At 44.3% G+C, this 21720-nt stretch overlaps 3 protein-coding genes across 6 annotated transcripts; 1 reads left to right on the top strand and 2 right to left on the bottom strand.

Annotated features, from left to right (window-relative positions):
• Positions 1–985: 985 nt before the first annotated feature.
• Positions 986–2772, bottom strand: LOC121533197. 2 transcript variants are annotated; one of them, XM_041839000.2, is made up of 2 exons: positions 1744–2772; positions 986–1650 (listed from the first exon to the last, which is right to left on the bottom strand). In XM_041839000.2, the coding sequence occupies exons 1-2, from the start codon at positions 2767–2769 to the stop codon at positions 1489–1491; spliced, it is 1188 nt and encodes a 395-aa protein (XP_041694934.2). In that variant the 5' UTR covers positions 2770–2772; the 3' UTR covers positions 986–1488. The 2 variants fall into 2 exon arrangements, with proteins under 2 accessions (XP_041694934.2, XP_045071911.1); XM_045215976.1 differs by having other exon boundaries at positions 986–1653.
• A 191-nt stretch (positions 2773–2963) lies between these two features.
• Positions 2964–6276, bottom strand: LOC121532551. Of its 3 annotated transcripts, XM_045215975.1 has the most exons (4): positions 6065–6276; positions 5873–5926; positions 3465–5765; positions 2964–3098 (listed from the first exon to the last, which is right to left on the bottom strand). In XM_045215975.1, the coding sequence occupies exons 3-4, from the start codon at positions 5341–5343 to the stop codon at positions 2968–2970; spliced, it is 2010 nt and encodes a 669-aa protein (XP_045071910.1). In that variant the 5' UTR covers positions 5344–5765; positions 5873–5926; positions 6065–6276; the 3' UTR covers positions 2964–2967. The 3 variants fall into 3 exon arrangements, with proteins under 3 accessions (XP_045071910.1, XP_045071909.1, XP_045071908.1); XM_045215974.1 differs by having other exon boundaries at positions 5873–6276; XM_045215973.1 differs by having other exon boundaries at positions 3465–5493; positions 5594–6276.
• A 1867-nt stretch (positions 6277–8143) lies between these two features.
• Positions 8144–20712, top strand: LOC121533195 (ATP-dependent RNA helicase DDX39A). Its single transcript, XM_041838999.1, has 9 exons — positions 8144–8251; positions 9184–9392; positions 9648–9775; positions 10107–10383; positions 11653–11771; positions 17533–17664; positions 17983–18092; positions 19654–19946; positions 20439–20712. The coding sequence occupies exons 2-9, from the start codon at positions 9185–9187 to the stop codon at positions 20453–20455; spliced, it is 1284 nt and encodes a 427-aa protein (XP_041694933.1). The 5' UTR covers positions 8144–8251; position 9184; the 3' UTR covers positions 20456–20712.
• Positions 20713–21720: the final 1008 nt, after the last annotated feature.

A 21720-nucleotide genomic window follows, 5' to 3' on the forward strand; every position in this document is an offset into this window, starting at 1 on the left:
ACGTCAAAGGCACTTCATCCATATTTATGATCTGGTCCGGTCCGATAGAGGAATATTCCATCTTTCTTTGTGTGAATTCGCCAAAGTTTGTAATTTTTTTCCTGGTAGTCGGGAGGGAGTTGCTGACACACAGTCGTCCGCGCCCTGATGGACAGTCCCTTTCGTCTCATAAATCTGAAACACCAGGATGGTCCACCTCTACAATTTTCATTTCGGTGGCGACTGTTTCAGCTTTCAGTCGGATCTGCACGGTGGAAACACCTCGGCCGTCTGCTCTCTGTGTGTTCACCCAATCTTCAAGAAAGTCTTCAAGTTCGGGCCATCTGCTTTTATTACCTCTAAAAGCTTTTTTTGACTTTTTGCATTGAGACAGTTCTTCCCGCTGGCGTCTCCAACGTCTCACCATTGACTCATTGATGCCAAGGCTACGTGCAGCAGCTCTATTTCCTTCTTTTACAGCCAGATTGACTGCCTTTAACTTAAAAGCTGCATCATATGCATTTCTACGTTTGTTTTCCATAATGAGGGTTTGTGCATGAAAACTTCCTTTGCACAAACTGTCTCGCTCTCGTAATGTCTGTCTGTCTTGCTCTCGTTCTGTCTCTCGTTCTGTCTCTCTTACCACTCTCGGTTCCACTTTTACTTTTGCGCGCTACCTGTCTCACTCTTTTCCGGCCTCCAGCTTTTCCTGCTGGAGCCCGCCGCTTAAAGGTGGGGGGCGCGGACAGGTCATAGAGCCCATAGAGTTAAAGTTGGTGGACTGTAACCTGTAAAATCCATAGATTTAGGAGGTCTTCTAGTGGCCGTTAGCTGTAAAAATCCATAGATTAGCCGCACCGTTATATAAACCGCAGGGTCGAAAAATGGGGAAAAAGGCGCGGCTTATAGTCCGAAAATTACGGTAGTCAAAAATATAAATAGTAAAGTACAGACCCCAAAAAACTACTTAAGTAGTACTTTCAAGTATTTTTACTTAAGTACTATACACCACTGCTAAAAGACACCCACCATGAGCGCCCACTAAATTTGCCCACTAACAGGCAAACAAAAGAAAAATCCTATACTGGGATATGACTGGCACAGTGAACATACTCATAACAATGATACAGTAGACAGCAAATTGACCTTAAGAATCTATAGCATGCAGGTGGGTCTGTAAAAATTTTTTTTATTGAATTAAACGGGTTTCCCAAACTCGTCTTCTGCACAGTTACTTTTTGCATCTTTTTTTGCAGGGGAAGCAAAATAGTTTTGCCAGGGCGGCTGTGATCCGCGGGAGGAGAGCCTGTTTTTTCTTCGGCTCATCTGCAGCCATGGTACCTGAACAGGTGACAGAGAACAGGGCATGAAATCAGGGTTGTCTTCATTAGGGCACACAGGCATTTGTTATTGGCAAGTTCAAGGAAGTTCCTCCCTGTTTTAGTCTGTTGTCTTCCAGTTAGTGGCTAATGAATAAGACCCTGATAACTTCATCATAGTCTCCCGTCCTTACATTACAATAGTGTGCTGAAGACAGATGCACATGTTGACTGACAGAAATGAGGACTTACTATCATTGCCAAGAGGAGCCACCTTGTTCTTCTTCTGGTCCTTGTTATTTCCTCGCTTCCTCTCTCCTGACTTCCTCACTTCTTCCTTCATAGCCTCTTTCTTCTTAGTAGAGAGAGAAACAGATATGAGTCGATGCCTCACAATCAAACTGCCCAATTAACTAAACAATCTACTGGTTCTTGGCTGTCTCACCTGTGTGGAGGTGCTGTCCTCGAGGTCTGTGGAGAGGGCGCTGCTACTGGCCTCGGTGCTCTCAGAAGGGTAGCTAATTACCTGGGACCTCTCAGAGATGGCTGAGCTTACACTGGTCTTCTCCAAACCAGTGCTGTCATCAGCCATCTCCTCTAGGTCATCTTCCAGGGTTTCCCTCCGGGCCAGGAGCTCCTTGGTGAGGGTGACGTCACTCCTTGAGGAGGTTAAGGAGCGTGACCTCCCACTTGCACGGCTCCTCCTGGCTCCAAAATGGCCGTCGGAACTCCAGTCCTCGGAATAGTCATCTATGACTTGTGCGATGGTGTCCGCCATGCACCCGATGGCTCCCTCGCCACCAGAGCGTGCGGCACGCAGTTGAGCCCGGTTGGAGTCCGAACGCAGACACAACCTTTTAGCCGCAGTCTTCACGATGGCCTTCACCGTATCCTTCCCCCTGAATTGGATGCTCTCCTCCAGGCCGAAGAGGACAGAGATGTCAGCATACTTCAGGGCATGCTGGACCTCCAGAAAGAGATTCTTCATCAGCCTGAAGGGGTCATTGGCCCTCCTTGCCTGGGGGGACTCTGAGGCCTCCAGTCGGCACATGATGCCCTGGAGGATAAACTTCAGGGTATGTGGGCTCATGACGGTGGCACAGGGAGTGCTGCGAAGGAGGATGTCCTCCTCAATAAGGCTCTCGCCCGGTAGTAGGGAGGGAATCTTCTCCAGGAGGTCCTGCCTGGCCTTGGTGGGCATCAGGGAGCTGTCACTCACCTCAGAGACCTCAGCTCCCCCCACCTCTTCTTCCAGGGTCTGGGAAGGAGCTGCCCGTGCTGCATGGGTGGTCGTCACAGAGTCGTCCTTCATGGAGGTGCTGGGAACTACCTCTTCTTCATCAAGGAAGGGTTTGACCTTCGTGAGGTTAGGGACCACCTTCTCTTCATCCTGGCAGGGTCTGGGCAGAAAAACGTCCAGAGTCCATGCTGCCTGGGTTGAGGTGGATGGTTTAGGGTATGAGACAGTCATGACACTCGTGACCAACTCCTCTTCTTCCTCTGATGAAGAAGGACACGGAGTGTCAGGGAACCTGTCCCTGGCACCGGAATCCAATCCTAAGAAAATACACTAATACTCTGAACTGATTCAAAGCCACATCCATGTATAGCACTATACAGTATCCAGTACATTTACTATAATGATAATACACTGGTTATTACATGGTTATTACTGGTCATATGGGTAAAACAGGTTATAAATGTACCTTTTCTGGATGATGAGCCTGGCCTTGTAATCGTCGTTGCAGGTCCTGTTCAGGATGTCTCCCACCATGGTGGTCAGGACCTGGCAGATGGCCCCTAGTCAAATCAACATTTATTTAAAGCAGGGGTGTCAAACTCATTCCATGGAGGGCCGAGTGTCTGCAGGTTTTTGTTTTTTCCTTTCAATTAAGACCTAGACAACCAGGTGAGGGGAGTTTCTTACTAAATAGTGACCTTAATTCATCAATCAAGTGTGGAGTGAAAACCCGCAGACACCCGGCCCTCCGTGGAATGAGTTTGACACACGTGATTAAAAGTGTTACTTCACAAACAAAATGTCTCCAAACACTTTATAGAAAAAAAGAGGAGAGAGAAAAGGAAAATACCCTTCATGACAATAAGGGAAAAGAGAGAAGGGGAATGGGAGGGGCAAAAGACGATATAAACAACATAATAACTAACCTAGTGCCTCCTTGTTGTCATCGGAGAGGGAGCCGGAGGACTGGAGGGTCAGGGAGCTGCCCCTCTCCAACTGAGCGGCCCACCTCCCAAGAGGCTCTGCCCCCTCCTCCTCCCCAAGCCCACGTGACCAGGTGGAGTCACTGTCCCACAACTCCTCTTCGCTGGATGTGCAGGTGTCCCCACAGCCATCCCTAAACATCCAGTTGAAGTTGTCATTCCACATAATGTCTCTACCCGGTGGGGTGGTCGGCAGACCCAAGAAGTTCTCCAGCAGATTCTTAATGGCCCGTTGGATGAACATATACAGCACATCTGTGAAGAATTCATTGGAGAGCCTATGGTTGGCAGCCAGGTCTTTCAGGATGGGCTCGGACCTGCTCTGGCGGGCCATTGGCTTCCTGCCCATACCGGTGTCCAGAAGCATCTGATACACCTTGCAGATGAGCTCCTTCCCAAAGTAGTGGACCTTCCTCCTGAAGATCCTGTTGACCAGCCTCCATGAGGACAGGATCTGCCCCAGGGGTTCCACTGCCGGGGTGAACTTCATGTCCATGATATCATTCAGTGAAACATCATCCTCACTGCTGAACTCCTGGTTGAGTTTCCGGTCAGTGTCGGAGTGCGTCAGATGATTAATAACATCAAAGATGTTACTGGTTGTGACTCCTGCCTCTCTGTGGCCAGTGGTGGGAGTGGTGGTCTGGCTGCTTCTTCTGCCGCCATGCCCAGACCTGGGAATGCTGGGAGTGCTGGCAGTCTGGGTCTCGTCCATCTCCCCAGCAGGGCTGCTTGTCTCCCCAACTTCCCCTGGCCTCTCCCCAAGCAGGGCAAAGACAGGGAGGGACCCCTCGCTAAGGGCTTTATGGACGCCCCTTCCCTTGGGCCACCTTACTGACCCCAGTTCTACCACACTGACGCTGGAGCAGAGTGGGTCTCTCTGGAGGTCAAACCTCTCCATCTCCTCTGCCTGATGACAGAGGTTGAACCATCTTGATCCCTGTGAAGACCCAGAGCGACTCCAGCTGTAGAGGGCCCTTCCCTCTGAGGCCACATCTGGAGAATACAAGCAGGTGGATGGAGATGCGGCAGTAGACGACCCTGACGACCTATTGGATGAGCTGTCGTCTCCATTTGCCAGTGGCAGAGGTCTGGTGAGGTTCTCTAACTCGCCCATGTCTGCCTGAATGGTGGACAACTGACCTAGTAGGGCTGAGCCAATATGCTCCTCCATCCAGCCCTGCTCTGGAAGGGGGTGCAGGCCACTGCTGTCAGAGCAGGACACACTTGGATGTTCCAGAGATAGCATGGGGTTTGGTTCAGCATCCACGCACTCTACCAGCTGACAGAGGTTTAACGCCAACTCTGGCATGTTGTACCGGCTCGATCCCTGTGATGACCCAGTGAGACTCCTACTCCGACTGTTGTTCCTACTCCCGGACCTCATGTGGTGGATGCGTCTGGCGTTCTCCTGGGCACTCTCAGACGCGTCCCTGAACAGCTGTGAGAAGATGCTGGAGAGCCTCTCTACGGTCAGAGTGGTGCCTGGATTGGTGGTCTCCAGGTCATCCTCACCAGAAGAGAAGAGGTCCTCCTTGGCCCTTTTCAGGATGTTACTCACAAACACATTTGCTGTGCCCTGAAGCTCCTTGTTGGTCTCAGAAGGGGGAGTGGGTGGCTGCCCGCCCAGGAGCCTTTTCCTCAGCTCAGAACTCCGCTGGTGGAACTTCTCCGAGATGATCTGGATCACACCTGACCCCCAGCGGGACGAATCTGACGACTCTGGACTGGAGGTCCTGCGCAGAGTCATCGCTGGGAGGAACACCTCATTGGAGACACACACCACCCACTCGATTACCTCGTCCAGGTCGCCTATTGTCATGTTCTTAGAAAGAGAAACAGGAAACAACAAACTGACAGCTAGAAGGTTTTATGTTACAAGATAATTTTTTTCCATGATAACCGTCGGTAAAGAAGAAGAAATGGGGAACTTACCATTTGTTTGAGGAACTTCCTGATAAGCTTTCTCTGACTGGAAAACAAACAAACACCAGGAATCATTGGCAACTTAAACTAGTGTTTACATAGATTATATTTTTTCTGCACATAATAAGGTTCACAGCAGGACTCACGGGTGAGACTTCAGGTAGTCTGTTAGAGAGAACTCCTCAGGTGAAATTGGATGGGAAGCATCATCGCGCTCCGCCTCAGAGGTGACATCACTCTTTGGTGTCAGGGGGTCATCAACAGATGGAAAGGAGATCATTATCTCCCCGTCCTCAGGTGTCACGGGACCTGGGGGTTCTAAAACATAAGGCAATCAGAATTACCACCGAACAAGCTAGTTACCACAGCAACGATTCTATTGAGGTTGTGCAATCAGGAATAAACACTGTGTCACCAACACCCACCTGTTGTCTCCACTTTAGTCACTTTAGTGCCCTTCTTGATAGCTGGCAGGACACCTACAGAAAGAGGAGAGTCCAAGTATGATGTGATGCTTGAAGGGGCATACATGTATAACTCATAGTCCTTCCACCATATATCCTTTTAGAATTCTATCAATAAATCCATGTTTTTTGGAAGTGGTGATCAATACTCACTGTAACTGGTTGTTGGAGATAGAAGAGGTGGAGGCAGTGCCAATACACCAACTACTTGGTGGCTTGGTTTTTTCACCCCTGCCTTAGCCTCCCTAGCCCTTCTAGCCTTGATAGCCTCTCTGGCCTTCTTTTCTGCCTTGGCCATCTTGGCCTCTCGGCTGGGCCTGGGGCCATGTGGGGGCTTCGGCACAAGGTTCTGAGACAAATAACAACAGTGGGGAAAATCATATCACCATAGAAACCACCTCTTTCACCATAGGCATGATGGTACTGAGTGACATGTCACATAAGGGTTAACCTTAGAATTAGAATTAGAATTAAAATCAGAATTCCAATACAATTAGTTCTAACTAGTAGGTGACCCATGTGTCTTACTGGCGTCATTATCTCGTTGTAAACTGGTTTTCAACACGTCATATTACTAGATTACAACCAACTGGTCTCCGTTACAACCAGACGTTTTGCAACAGAACTAAAAGCAGTTTCTGACCTTTAGGGGGCCGTCCTTGGGGCAATCTACCAGGGATGGCAGCCTTAGTCCATCATGGCCAGTGGCATGGATGCTTGTCTGGAGCACCTGCTCTCCAGGACTAGCTTGGAGGGTCCCAGCCTGGGGTAGAGGAACATAAGGAAATACATTTAACTTGAGCCCTCCATTATTATGCCCACTTTTCCAACAATAAATCATATCAATCCGTTTTTACAGCATATAGGCTATACTACCAAGAAGATATCCTCATTACATATCAAGAGAGATAGCCCCAGAATAAACAAGCATTTTTTTTCACTTATGAGACTCACTTTTAGAAGAATTCTTCTCAACCGTTTATGATTTCTATCCATTGTGCTTTCAGGCACCCTTCAGATTGGACCTGACATTAAAAAAAATAAACAATTACATTTAAAAATACATTTACATTTTATTTTTATAAAATCCTGGCCAGTTTTGCTGTACTCACACATAATTTCTTCTTTGTCCACTCAAAGTAATTTATTTGAACATGAGGATGACTGTCCTTTGCAAATCATCAACTCAACTGAGCCAAAAGTAGGCACTGAACCTTTTCTTGAGTGCGTTTACGTCATAGGCTCCTAGATTACGTCATGCCATTGTACATGATTACGTCAACTAACACAGCGCAGAGCGACCACTCCGGGAAATTAATGCATTGTTTCTGATCACATACGAAATCTCTAAAAAAGTTTACAATGTAACCCAATTCACTTTGGTTCATTGAGGTTTTATTCTATTTAATGGATAAATGTTGCCCTCTTTTGACAATAACTGAAATAGTCAGGAATTAAAGTCGCCATCATCAGTCTGCACTCTGCACACTCCCACTGTTGGACTTTTAATAGCTACAGTTAAAATAACATCTATTTAGTGTCAATAATGTGGAACAATCAAATTATTATAGTCAAATAAATCAAATCATTGATGGGTTTCGTGAGGGAAGACAGATGTGGTAAGCTGATATGATCAGGGCAGGCCCACATATTGCCAATTATGAATAAATGTTTTAAGCCAAATGCCTATTTGTTCAAGACAGTCATTGTTACCTCTATGCCCAAAATGCCTCATATAGCTTCATGTCACACATCTATCATAATGTATACAAACTGGATGAATGCAGGCTGTTTATTTGTAAATGTTGTAAATAAATATGTATATATTATGTATATGATTATTATTTTTAATTATTGTTTCATTCACTTATCTTTTTGACCTGCATTGTTGGAGTTCAGAGCTTAAGAATTTCACTGTAACCTGCAATTACATCTGCGACCCTATGTATGTGACTAATAAACTAATCTAATCTAAATTCAGACATCATTTCTGGAAGATGAAACCTAGTCATACGTAGCTATAATTTACATTATTGCTGAATAAGGCTATCACAGTGTACTTTTTTCATGCCAGTGTTATCAAACGAGAGATGATGCCCACAATTAAGTTTAGGGGAGCTGGTGAAATCCCGCCTTCTTTGCTGGCATTTTCAAGATCGGCATTTGAATAGGCCAATCATGGTTAGTTTTCAGACCGGTTTGGGGAGATTGTCTTAAAAATTTACCAATAGTGGCTACGAATACAGTAACCCAGCGCTTCCGGACGAAAGTACTTGAGGACTGCCACTGTGAACGTAGCTAGCAGTGATACTAGAAGCCGATTTGAATTAACACCGAAAAGTAAGTGTATTTTAATTGCATAACAAATGCACTGTATTGAGTAATTTTCTATATCTGCATGGATTGTAAAGTTGAAACATCTATTTCTCTTTCCATAACGCCCATAAATAGCAGCCATGTTTGAGTATATTTGTGTTGTAATCTTTGCTAAAACCTTGTGCGATCTGGCTAGCTAACACATTTAGCATTGCGTCGAGCTAGTACTAACACGGTCATGTCAGTTAGCAGTTAATTTATGCTAGCAGTGTGTCGCAGGTTGGTTCCGAGAATTACATTAGGTCAAGTTAGACACTAGAAATGTCTTACTCGTTATTAATTTGAGCCAACGTTATTTCTGAATATGCACCTTGCATTTTGAACCTATTATGGACCTTATAGCACTTTGCTGCCACAAAGTTTGAATGAGAGGAGACGGCTGCCATTGTTTGTGCGGAGAGTGAGGCATGACTCCCTGTTCAACTTGATTGAATTGGGCAACTGGTTAACTAACGTTACAGGGTGGTCGCTGGTCCAATCCTTGTTTCTAGCTAGGTAAATTGTTATGATTATGTGCAAAATGTATTCGCTTCCCATTTTGCATACTATCCAACTTTGGCGGTGACAAGCGGTGCTGTGAGTGTGGCCTGCTACTAGCGTTATTAGCAGCTAGCCAATGCTATGTAGGAATACATGTTAGACCAGCGTTTCCCAAACTCGAACCTAGGGACCCCAAGGGGTGCACGTTTTGGTTTTTGCCGTAGCACTATACAGCTGATTTCAAATAATGAAATCATCATCAAGCTTTGATTGATAGATGGTGAGGAATTTTATATAGATTATTGAATTGGCATTTCAATTTACCTTCTGAATATACTGTATTGTTGATACAGCCCCCCCCCCCACTAGTCTCCAGTCTTTCCTAGTTTCAACTAACACAACTACTCCTTCTGTAGCATGGCAGAGAACGACGTTGACAACGAGCTGTTGGACTATGAAGAGGATGAGGAGCCACAGGTTGCCCCAGAGACTGCCACACCAGCGGGCAAGAAGGAGGTAAAGGGCTCTTACGTTTCCATCCACAGCTCCGGCTTCCGAGACTTCCTGCTCAAACCAGAGCTGCTCCGCGCCATTGTCGACTGTGGATTTGAACATCCCTCTGAAGGTGAGTCTCACAGGCACTGCCCACCTTCAACCAAGGACCGTCTCTGACTTAGTTTGTTCTATGTGTGTCTCAAATGGCAACCTATTCCTGATTTTAGTGTAATACTTTTGACCAGGGCCCATGGGGCTTTGGTCAAAAGTAGTGCGCTATATATGGACCCTGGTCGAAAGTAATCCACTATATAGGGTGTCATTTGGGACTCAGACTATGAGTTATACATGTATGCCCCTTCAAGCATGTGTTTCTGTCTTTCAGTCCAACACGAGTGCATCCCACAGGCCATCCTGGGCATGGACATCCTGTGCCAGGCCAAGTCTGGTATGGGCAAGACAGCTGTGTTTGTACTGGCCACCCTGCAGCAGATTGAGCCCGTGGACGGGCAGGTGAGTGGTTGAAAAATGAAATTCACCTCTACATTGTGGAAGCAGCCATTTCAATGGAGAATCCATTGAGTGCTTTTTAGTTGAGGAATAGGCTTAATCTGTATCCGGGAAACCACCCCTTAGAGACAAGGGGCGTGGAGGGAGACTTGCATAAGAAAGTGTTTACTTCTAATCGCCAACACTATTGCAGTCTGAATTTGTTCTCCTTTTAATCCCACTGTTTACACAGCACTTTTCTATTGGATAATCTTGTGTGTGTGCCTTTTGTTTCTCTGATGTCCAGAGAGCTCTGTATTAAACATCCTCCCCTACCTCTCTCTCGGTCTACCAGGTGTCTGTGCTGGTGATGTGCCACACACGAGAGCTGGCCTTCCAGATCAGCAAAGAGTACGAGCGCTTCTCCAAGTACATGCCCACCGTCAAGGCGGCCGTGTTCTTCGGGGGCCTGTCCATCAAGAAGGACGAGGACGTGCTGAAGAAGAACTGCCCCCACATCGTGGTCGGAACGCCCGGCCGCATCCTGGCCCTCATCCGCAACAAGACTCTCAACCTGAAGAACGTCAAGCACTTTGTCCTGGACGAGTGTGACAAGATGCTGGAGCAGCTGGGTGAGTAGGACAGGGGGGATGGTGCCAGATGTGTGAGAATGTGAGTGACGGGAGCAAGGAGTACGTTGAAACGTCAAAGATGAACGGTCAATTGAAAACATGTTTCAATGTACACTACCAGTCAAAAGTTTGGACACCTTTTTCTTTATTTTTTACTAGTTTCTACATTGTAGAATAATAGTGAAGACATCAAAACTATGAAATAACACATGGAATCATGTAGTAACCCAAAAAGTGTTAAACAAATCAAAATATATTTGAGATTCTTCAAATAGCACCCTTCACAGAGTTCAAGTAACAGACACATCTCAACATCAACTGTTCAGAGGAGACTGCGTGAATCGGGCCTTCATGGTCGAATTGCTGGAAAGAAACCACTACTAAGAAGAGACCTGCTTGGGCCAAGAAACATGAGCAATGGACATTAGACCGGTGGAAATGTGTTCTTTGGTCTGGAGTCCAAATGGTATATTTTTGGTTCCAACTGCCGTGTCTTTGTGAGAAGCGGTGTGGGTGAACAGATGATCTCCATGTGTAGTTCCCATCGTAAAGCATGGAGGAGGTGTTATGGTGTGTGGATGCTTTGCTGTTGACACTGTCTGTGATTTATTTAGAATTCAGGGCACACTTAACCAGCAAGGCTACCACAGCATTCTGCAGCGATACGCCATCCAATCTGGTTTGGGCTTAGTGGGACTATAATTTGTTTTTCAACAGGACAATGACCCAACACACCTCCAGGCTGTGTAAGGGCTATTTTACCAAGAAGGAGAGTGATGGAGTGCTGCATCAGATGACCAGGCCTCCACAATCCCAATTGAGAGAATGCCAATAGTGTGCAAAGCTGTCAAAGCAAAGGGTGGCTATTTGTAGAATCTCAAATATAAAATATATTTTGATTTGTTTAACACTTTTGTTGTTTACAACATGATTCCATATGTGTTATTTCATAGTTTTGATGTCTTCATTATTATTCTACAATGTAGAAAATAGTAAAAAGAACAACCCTTGAAAGAGTAGGTGTCAACTTTTGACTGGTACTGTACATACCACTTAGAATGGACATCTAATTCACTGTTTCATACTAAGTAGTGGTGGATCTTGGAACAGATTGTGATAGATGGTGTGACTTAAGTAAGGATTTAGCCAAAACGTAGACTGTCAATAGTGTATTTAAACCTTTTTTTGCTGTATGTAGTACTCAGATTTCAGGCTGAGGGTGTTGACTTTTTTGTGACTGACATTCTTTTCCTATCGTCTCTCCCTCAGACATGAGGCGTGATGTTCAGGACATCTTCAGGCTCACACCCCACGAGAAGCAGTGCATGATGTTCAGCGCCACCCTAAGCAAAGAGATCCGCCCTGTCTGCCGCAAGTTCATGCAGGATGTAAGTTGGAAGGGGTTTCAATAACCACAAGTGATGTACATGTTCTGAATCTTAAAGTAGCAGTTTTACACACACAGATTAACCAGTCTCCCTAAATTGCACTTTTAAAGCGGCAATCAGCAGTAGAAAGAATAATGAAGCGTTTTCCTCGCCCCTGTTTTCAGTAAAAAGCTGAGGGATAGGTCTGGAGAAATGTAACCACTCTCAAATTCGTAGAGCTATGGATGCAAGGACTGACCATCCATGATATCAGAATTATCGTTTTGAGGCTTATATATATATATATATATATATATATATACACACACACAGAGCTCTGGAAAAAATTTAAGAGACCACTGCAAAATTATCATTTTCTCTGGTTTTACTATTTATAGGTACAGTGAGGGGGGGGAAAAAGTATTTGATCCCCTGCTGATTTTGCACGTTTGCCCACTGACAAAGACTTGATCAGTCTAATTTTAATGGTAGGTTTATTTGAACAGTGAGAGACAGAATAACAACAAAAAAATTCAGAAAAACTTGTCAAATGTTATAAATTGATTTGCATTTTAACGAGGGAAATAAGTATTTGACCGCTCTGCAAAACATGACTTAGTACTTGGTGGAAAAACCCTTGTTGGCAATCACAGAGGTCAGATGTTTCTTGTAGTTGGCCACCAGGTTTGCACACATCTCAGGAGGGATTTTGTTCCACTCCTCTTTGGAGATCTTCTCCAAGTCATTAAGGTTTCGAGGCTGACGTTTGGCAACTCGAACCTTCAGCTCCCTCCACAGATTTTCTATGGGATTAAGGTCTGGAGACTGGCTAGGCCACTCCAGGACCTTAATGTGCTTCTTCTTGAGCCACTCCTTTGTTGCCTTGGCTGTGTGTTTTGGGTCATTGTCATGCTGGAATACCCATCCACGACCCATTTTCAATGCCCTGGCTGAGGGAAGGAGGTTCTCACCCAATATTTGACAGTACATGGCCCTGTCCATTGTCCCTTTTGATGCGGAGAAGTTGTCCTGTCCCCTTAGCAGAAAAACACCCCCAAAGCATAATGTTTCCACCTCCATATTTGACGGTGGGGATGGTGTTCTTGGGGTCATAGGCAGCATTCCTCCTCCAAACACGGCAAGTTGAGTTGAAGCCAAAGAGCTCGATTTTGGTCTCATCTGACCACAACACTTTCACCCAGTTCTCCTCTGAATCATTCAGATGTTCATTGGCAAACTTAAGACAGCCCTGTATATGTGCTTTCTTGAGCAGGGGGACCTTGCGGGTGCTGCAGCATTTCAGTCCTTCACGGCGTAGTGTGTTACCAATTGTTTTCTTGGTGACTGGTCCCAGCTGCCTTGAGATCATTGACAAGATCCTCCCGTGTAGTTCTGGGCTGATTCCTCACCGTTCTCATGATCATTGCAACTCCACAAGGTGAGATCTTGCATGGAGCCCCAGGCCGAGGGAGATTGACAGTTCTTTTGTGTTTCTTCCATTTGCGAATAATCGCACCAACTGTTGTCACCTTCTCACCAAGCTGCTTGGCAATGGTGTTGTAGCCCATTCCAGCCTTGTGTAGGTCTACAATCTTGTCCCTGACATCCTTGGAGAGCTCTTTGGTCTTGGCCATGGTGGAGAGTTTGGAATCTGATTGATTGATTGCTTCTGTGGACAGGTGTCTTTTTTTATACAGGTAACAAGCTGAGATTAGGAGCACTCCTTTTAAGAGTGTGCTCCTAATCTCAGCTCGTTACCTGTATAAAAGACACCTGGGAGCCAGAAATCTTTCTGATTGAGATGGGGTCAATACTTATTTCCCTCATTAAAATGCAAATCAATTTATAAAATGTTTGACATGCGTTTTTCTGGATTTTGTTGTTATTCTGTCTCTCACTGTTCAAATAAACCTACCATTTAAAATTATAGACTGATCATTTCTTTGTCAGTGGGCAAACGTACAAAATCAGCAGGGGATCAAATACTTTTTTCCCTCACTGTATGTGTTTGGGTAAAAATAAAGTTTTTGTTTTATTCTATAAACTACTGACAACATTTCTCCCAAATTCCAAAAAAATATATTGTCATTTAGAGCATTCATTTGCAGAAAATGACAACTGGTCAAAATGACAAAAAAGATGCAGTGTTGTCAGACCTCAAATAATGCAAAGAAAATAAGTTCATGTTCATTTTTAAACAACACAGTTCAGAAATCAATATTTGGTGGAATAACCCTGATTTTCAATCACAGCTTTCATGCGTCTTGGCATGCTCTCCACCAGTCTTTCACATTGATGTTGGGTGACTTTATGCCACTCCTGGCGCAAAAATTCAAGAATCTCTGCTTTGTTTGATGGCTTGTGACCATCCATCTTCCTCTTGATCACATTCCAAAAGTTTTCAATTGGGTTCAGGTCTGGAGATTGGGCTGGCCATGACAGGGTCTTGATCTGGTGGTCCTCCATCCACACCTTGATTTGACCTGGCTGTGTGGCATGGCGCATTGTCCTGCTGGAAAAACCAATCCTCAGAGTTGGGGAACAATGTCAGAGCAAAAGGAAGCAAGTTTTCTTCCAGGACAACCTTGTACGTGGCTTGATTTATGCGTCCTTCACAAAGACAAATCTGCCCGATTCCAGCATTGCTGAAGCACCCCCAGATCATCACAGATCCTCCACCAAATTTCACAGTGGTTGCGAGACACTGTGGCTTGTAGGCCTCTCCAGGTCTCCATCTAACCATTAGACGACCAGTTGTTGGGCAAAGCTGAAGATTGGACTCATCAGAGAAGATGACCTTACTCCAGTCCTCTACGGTCCAATCCTTATGGTCTTTTGCAAACCTCAGCCTGGCTCTTTGCTTCTCATTGATGAAGGGCTTTTTTCTAGCTTTGCACGACTTCAGCCCTGCCCCTAGGAGCCTGTTTCGAACCGTCCTCGCCGTGCACTTCACCCCAGCTGCCGTTTGCCATTCTTTTTGTAGGTCACTTGATGTCATCCTACGGTTGTTGAGTGACATTCGAATGAGTTGGAGGTCATCCCGGTCAGGAGAGTCGTTTTCGCCCTCTGCCGGTCTGTAGCTTTGTTGTCCCCAATGTCTGCTGCTTGAACTTGTTCTTATGAACCGCCGTCATTGAAATTTTAAGGATGGAAGCAACCTGACGCTCACTGTATCCCTTTGCCAGTAAAGCCAGAATTGAACCCTTCTTTTCCTCACTCAAAACTTTCCTTTTCAACTCTTTTGGCATGGTAAATAGTTATTTTATTTATTAATATTACTTTTTGAGGTACTATTAGCACTGTTTTTGCCATCCAGCTGGTCCTATTGCAAGAGGATAGTGATGACCACAGCAGTGGTTTTTATACTTTTCCTCATTAAATAAGATTTGGTTCAGGTGATCACCTAATCAGTACCTAATTCAGTAGAATGAGGTGTGCCTGTGTTGGAATTCAACAGACACTGGAATGGATTGGCTGTCATACATGTTGAGATGCTGATTTAAGAAATATTTGCAGTGGTCTCTTAATTTTTTCCAGAGTTTTTTATATATACAGGTAAAAGTCAGTAAATTAGAATATTTTGAAAAACTTGATTTATTTCAGTAATTGCATTCAAAAGGTGTAACTTGTACATTATATTTATTCATTGCACACAGACTGATGCATTCAAATGTTTATTTCATTTAATTTTGATGATTTGAAGTGGCAACAAATGAAAATCCAAAATTCCGTGTGTCACAAAATTAGAATATTACTTAAGGCTAATACAAAAAAGGGATTTTTTTAGAAATGTTGGCCAACTGAAAAGTATGAAAATGAAAAATATGAGCATGTACAATACTCAATACTTGGTTGGAGCTCCTTTTGCCTCAATTACTGCATTAATGCGGCGTGGCATGGAGTCGATGAGTTTCTGGCACTGCTCAGGTGTTATGAGAGCCCAGGTTGCTCTGATAGTGGCCTTCAACTCTTCTGCGTTGTTGGGTCTGGCATTCTGCATCTTCCTTTTTCACAATACCCCACAGATTTTCTATGGGGCTAAGGTCAGGGGAGTTGGCTGGCCAATTTAGAACAGAAATACCATGGTCCGTAAACCAGGCACGGGTAGATTTTGCGCTGTGTGCAGGCGCCAAGTCCTGTTGGAACCTGAAATCTCCATCTCCATAGAGCAGGTCAGCAGCAGGAAGCATGAAGTGCTCTAAAACTTGCTGGTAGACGGCTGCGTTGACCCTGGATCTCAGGAAACAGAGTGGACCGACACCAGCAGATGACATGGCACCCCAAACCATCACTGATGGTGGAAACTTTACACTAGACTTCAGGCAACGTGGATCCTGTGCCTCTCCTGTCTTCCTCCAGACTCTGGGACCTCGATTTCCAAAGGAAATGCAAAATTTGCTTTCGTCAGAAAACATGACTTTTAGACCACTCAGCAGCAGTCCAGCTCTTTTTTTCCTTAGCCCAGGTGAGACGCTTTTCGCGCTGTTTCTTGGTCAACAGTGGCTTGACACGAGGTATGCGGCAGTTGAAACCCATGTCTTTCAAGCGTCTCTTGGTGGTGGATCTTGAAGCCCTGACTCCAGCAGCTGTCCACTCCTTGTGAATCTCCCCCACATTTTTGAATGGGTTTTTTTCACAATCTTGACTAGGGCGCGGTGATCCCTATCGCTTGTACACTTTTTCTGACCACAGTTTTTCCTTCCCTTTGCCTCTCTATTAATGTGTTTGGACACAGAGCTCTGAGAACAGCCAGCCTCTTCTGCAATAACCTTTTGTGTCTTTCCCTCCTTGTGCAATGTGTCGATGGTCGCCTTTTGGACAGCTGTCAAATCTGAAGTCTTCCCCATGTTTGTGTAGGCTTCAGAACTGGACTGAGAGACCATTTAAAGCCCTTTGCAGGTGTTTTGAGTTAATCAGCTGATTAGTTTGTGGCACCAGGTGTCTTCAAAATGTAACCCTTACACAATATTCTAATTTTGTGACACACGGAATTTTGGATTTTCATTTGTTGCCACTTCAAATCATCAAAATTAAATGAAATAAACATTTGAATGCATCAGTCTGTGTGCAATGAATAAATATAATGTACAAGTTACACCTTTTGAATGCAATTACTGAAATAAATCAAGTTTTTCAAAATATTCTAATTTACTGACTTTTACCTGTGTATATATATATATATATATATAGTTTGCGTTGTTTACAAACATTGGAGTGAAACAAGCTTATGTTTTGGCTTCTGATGGGTTACGACAGTTGAACTAAGCTCATGAGGCATTTGGATGTGGAAACTGCTGAGGGGTAGTTAAGTGATTTTGGATATGGTTTAATATCCAAGTATGAAGTTCCAGTCAAGCCCCTCTAAGCTTTGCCTGCTCGTGACTGTCTGTGTCACAAGTGGCCATATCAGGGGTGCAGAGTTACCATCTCTTAAAACCGGGGTCTGGGGCTCTACCCCTGCCTCTGGACATTTTCGGGAGGAACTGTCCTTGCATTAAAGCTATAACAGAACTCTTCTATAACGAAAAGAAAGTTCCATCCAGACTCTAGTACTAGTAATTGACGTTCACAAAATCACATTTGTAGTTCTTCATTCACCAACACAGATTGTGGTTTACTCCTGTATTCACTTAATGTAGCTAGGTTTATAGAACTGGAACACCTAGTGACGATTTCCCAATGTTGTATTCATTAGGGCACACGTTTGCAATGAAAGTCCAGGTAGTCTCTCCCTGTTTTCTGTTATGTTTGGTGCTTAATGAATATCTCCTTCCTCCTGTAGCCCATGGAGGTGTTTGTGGACGATGAGACCAAGCTGACGCTGCACGGCCTGCAGCAGTACTACTGCAAGCTGAAGGACAGCGAGAAGAACCGCAAGCTCTTCGACCTGCTCGACGTGCTCGAGTTCAACCAGGTACGGACAAAATTGATATTTTCAGAGGTTTTAATGCTAAAACGTCATTGATTTTTGTTTTTAATCTGAGTGAGTTGAATGTGTTTCATCCCTGGATTTGAAAGTCACGTTAAATACAATTGTACTCATTCAAGTTAACTAAGTCTATGAGCCGACATGGTTTCTGCCTGTGTTAGTTTTATGCCCCATGTTTTTCGTCTTCAGTGTACATCTATTTGACCAGGGTAAAGCCAGGGTGCCATATCAGATGCAGCATGGGTTTTGTGGCCCGTGTTTGTCTTCATTGTCTTACTGCCGTTCTCTTCCCCCTGTATGTAGGTGGTGATCTTTGTGAAGTCAGTGCAGCGCTGTGTGGCTCTGTCTCAGCTGCTGGTGGAGCAGAACTTCCCTGCCATCGCCATCCACAGGGGCATGGCCCAGGAGGAGAGGTGGGTTCTGATGGAGGGGAATGCACTTGTTGAAATCTGAGAGGCTTTGATTGGTGTAAGCAGTATTGTGAAACATCCCCCTACCCTATCAAATATTACGATACTGCGTACACTTCAAATCCTCTCACTTTTCAACAAGTGCGTAGGGTTTAGGGGTCGATTTGGGATTGGGTCTCTGCTTTCATTGGGAAATTCTGATTTGGGCAAAAGAATGTCCTCTCCTCGACTCCTCTCTCATCCGTAAACCGATAACCGGTCGAATAGTGTGTCAATTAGTTAGTAGGCAAACAGAGGCGTGAGGAAGCACAAGTGTCCTTCGTGGAAGAATTTTGAGATTTGCCACTCCCCCTTTGAATCAGCTGTTTACTCGACGGAGAAAAGCATGCACATATTTAAAAACGATATGCTACTTATTGTTTTATCTATAAAATGTCTAGCACAACTAACTAAATGTCTTACTACTTTACACGTTTAATTTGGGATTCCACCCAGGGCCTAAAATTAACACCTGCCAAATGCGGGTAGATTTGGCATTGGCGGGTAAGATGTCTTTCACCAGCCTCGTTGGCGGGTGGTCAGGGCTCCACAGTGTGAGCATTTCACTCGCATTTGTGAATTAAAAGTATGATCACATTTTATAGTAAAATAAATGCTGCAGTAGCTGTTTTCAAAGTATTTCTGCCATTTTGTTTCATAGCTGGTAAATTAAGTCAAAGAACTATGAATTCTATATAGCCTATTCCACCTCGCACTGCAACACGGCCTGGCTGGTCTAATTTACTTGAAACTGAAGTCTACTGAAGTGAGACTTTGTCCTTGGGTTTCTTGGCTATTTACATTGTTTTGTTCACAAGCTAGGTTGTTTTTCTATGTTTGAGTTTCAACTGCTAGGGAACAGACAACTCTTCTATTGCTAGTCAGACTCAATCTCACAGGCACAAACATGACTTGAGTTGTGTATCCACGGTAACCTCCAGCCCTTAAAAGGGCAGGTGAACATGTTGTCTTGTCTGTGGTATTTTGGTTAAAAGACTTGGGTCACAAAAAATGAAATTAAACAATATACCACATTACTTCTTACTAGTAATACATTTATTGTTTTAGAAACATTACAAAGCATGCTCATCCATTATTTTTTGGTGTCATTTTAGGGGGGGGGGGTGGCTGGTAGATTTTTTAATCTACCTGCCACAGTGGCTGGTGAACCAAAACGTTTATTTTATGCCATTCCACCCCTGTAAACATTATTTGCATGATGACGCGCAAATGATGGAGTCTCATTTTCATACAAGCGCATTTGTTTCCACATTTCCTCCCCTCGGTTACTTTTGACCTTTTTTCAAAAGGAGGCGAGAGGACTGAGATGAGCAATCAAATTGAGAATCTTCCATTTACGTGCATGTTTTCTATAATAGCAGAAGCTGTTATCCGGAGGGACTGAACAATAACTTTCACTCAGACATGTTTGTTGGTCAGTTTGTGTACCCACAGGAGTGAAGCAGGAAGCATTATGCCTGTTCTACTCATTCTAAATCTATGAATGCCCCCCTTCCTCACCCAGGCTTTCCCGGTACCAGCAGTTCAAGGACTTCCAGAGGCGGATCCTGGTGGCCACCAACCTGTTTGGCCGAGGGATGGACATTGAGCGCGTCAACATTGTCTTCAACTACGACATGCCCGAGGATTCCGACACCTACCTGCACAGAGTGGCACGTGCCGGCAGGTTCGGGACGAAAGGTCTGGCCGTGACCTTTGTGTCCGACGAGACCGACGCCAAGACCCTGAACGATGTGCAGGACCGCTTCGAGGTCAACGTGGCAGAGCTCCCAGAAGAGATTGACATTTCCACCTACAGTAAGCTATATCCAACAAACTAGTCTAGCACTGATTTGGATTTCATGTGCTGCCTCAGTTCTTTTTCATGGTTTTTGTCTGAAATGTCACCCTATTCCCTATATAGGGCACTACCTTTTACCAGAGCCACATAGGCTCTGATCAGAAGTAGTGCACTATATAGGAAATTGGATGCCATTTCAGACAGCCACGTTTTCACTTCTCATTTATTCCTTTGGGTTTTGGAAGATCCTTCATTAATACAGTGCTGCTTGCAATGCCAGTGCTGCTTGCAATTGTACCTTCAAAGGACATTTTGAGTCACTTTAGAGCATTTGATTATTACGTAGTCATGGGAATATGTGGTCTGTATAGCTATGTTATGCTGCAGGCATCCATTTTATTTTTAGGTTATTTTTTGTACCCAGCATCTGCAAGTAATTTTATGTGGGTACACTATGTTTGATGCTGTAAACTAACATCTCCCTCTTCTCTCACCTTTTCTCATTTCAGTTGAACAGTCCAGATGAAGATCGCCCCCTGACCAGTGAAGACGACATGTGTACACCCCTCTGTACCTGTCTTTTTCGGCGAGGGAGAATCAAAAAAGAATCTGACCGTTTTTTATTTTAAATACCTCTCCCTGATCTCCCAGTTCATTTTGCATCACTTTTTATTTTATCCTATCCTCCCGAGGCTGCAGTTTTAACTTTGTTTTCCATGTTAATTGTGGTTTCTGTTTTTTGGGTTAATTAAATAATTGAAATTAAAACTTTTTATACAATTATGTCACTGTTTATTTTCTTTTCCCTTACTAATAGAGTTGAACAATTCTGGCAATTATCCACCTACATTAGAATGTTGGGAAAGTTACCAGAATTTTGTAACCATAGTTACTAATTAGAGAAGCTGGAGATTGAATTTTCACATTGCAGCCCATCATTGAACATGGACGATCAATGTTGAATTCAAATGTCAGAAGACGGACCTAGATTAACACTAGAATATATCAGATTCAATTTTTCCTGTCACAAGTAGAGGGCACTATGATCATAGATTTCAGATATCTTCCACTATTTATAAAAAATTATATATATACATACATACATACATACAGTGGGGAGAACAAGTATTTGATACACTGCCGATTTTGCAAGTTGTCCTACTTACAAAGCATGTAGAGGTCTGTAATTTTTATCATAGCTACACTTCAACTGTGAGAGACGGAATCTAAAACAAAAATCCAGAAAATCACATTGTATGGTTTTTAAGTAATTAATTTGCATTTTATTGCATGACATAAGTATTTGATTACCTACCAACCAGTAAGAATTCCGGCTCTCACAGACCTGTTAGTTTTTCTTTAAGAAGCCCTCCTCCACTCATTACCTGTATTAACTGCACCTGTTTGAACTCGTTACCTGTATAAAAGACACCTGTCCACACACTCAATCAAACAGACTCCAACCTCTCCACAATGGCCAAGACCAGAGAGCTGTGTAAGGACATCAGAGATACAATTGTAGACCTGCACAAGGCTGGGATGGGCTACAGGACATTAGGCAAGCAGCTTGGTGAGAAGGCAACAACTGTTGGCGCAATTATTAGAAAATGGAAGAAGTTCAAGATGACGGTCAATCACCCTCGGTCTGGGGCTCCATGCAAGATCTCACCTCGTGGGGCATCAATGATCATGAGGAAGGTGAGGGATCAGCCCAGAACTACACGGCAGGACCTGGTCAATGACCTGAAGAGAGCTGGGACCACAGTTTAAAAGAAAACCATTAGTAACACA

This window comes from Coregonus clupeaformis, unplaced genomic scaffold, assembly GCF_020615455.1.
Source record: "Coregonus clupeaformis isolate EN_2021a unplaced genomic scaffold, ASM2061545v1 scaf0571, whole genome shotgun sequence".
Classification (NCBI taxonomy): Eukaryota; Metazoa; Chordata; class Actinopteri; order Salmoniformes; family Salmonidae; genus Coregonus; species Coregonus clupeaformis.

What these genes read in the sequence shown, in the direction of transcription:
- LOC121532551 (XM_045215975.1), bottom strand. Translation starts at nt 5,343, where the DNA reads ATGACAATAGGCGACCTGGACGAGGTAATCGAGTGGGTGGTGTGTGTC. An exon ending in TGACAACAAGGAGGCACTAG is followed by an intron (nt 3,099 to 3,464) that starts GTTAGTTATTAT and finishes TGATTTGACTAG; the next exon opens with GGGCCATCTGCCAGGTCCTG.
- LOC121533197 (XM_045215976.1), bottom strand. Translation starts at nt 2,769, where the DNA reads ATGACTGTCTCATACCCTAAACCATCCACCTCAACCCAGGCAGCATGG. An exon ending in AGGACAGCACCTCCACACAG is followed by an intron (nt 1,654 to 1,743) that starts GTGAGACAGCCA and finishes CTCTCTACTAAG; the next exon opens with AAGAAAGAGGCTATGAAGGA.
- LOC121533195 (XM_041838999.1), top strand. Translation starts at nt 9,185, where the DNA reads ATGGCAGAGAACGACGTTGACAACGAGCTGTTGGACTATGAAGAGGAT. An exon ending in ACGTGCTCGAGTTCAACCAG is followed by an intron (nt 17,665 to 17,982) that starts GTACGGACAAAA and finishes CCCTGTATGTAG; the next exon opens with GTGGTGATCTTTGTGAAGTC. An exon ending in GGCATGGCCCAGGAGGAGAG is followed by an intron (nt 18,093 to 19,653) that starts GTGGGTTCTGAT and finishes TTCCTCACCCAG; the next exon opens with GCTTTCCCGGTACCAGCAGT.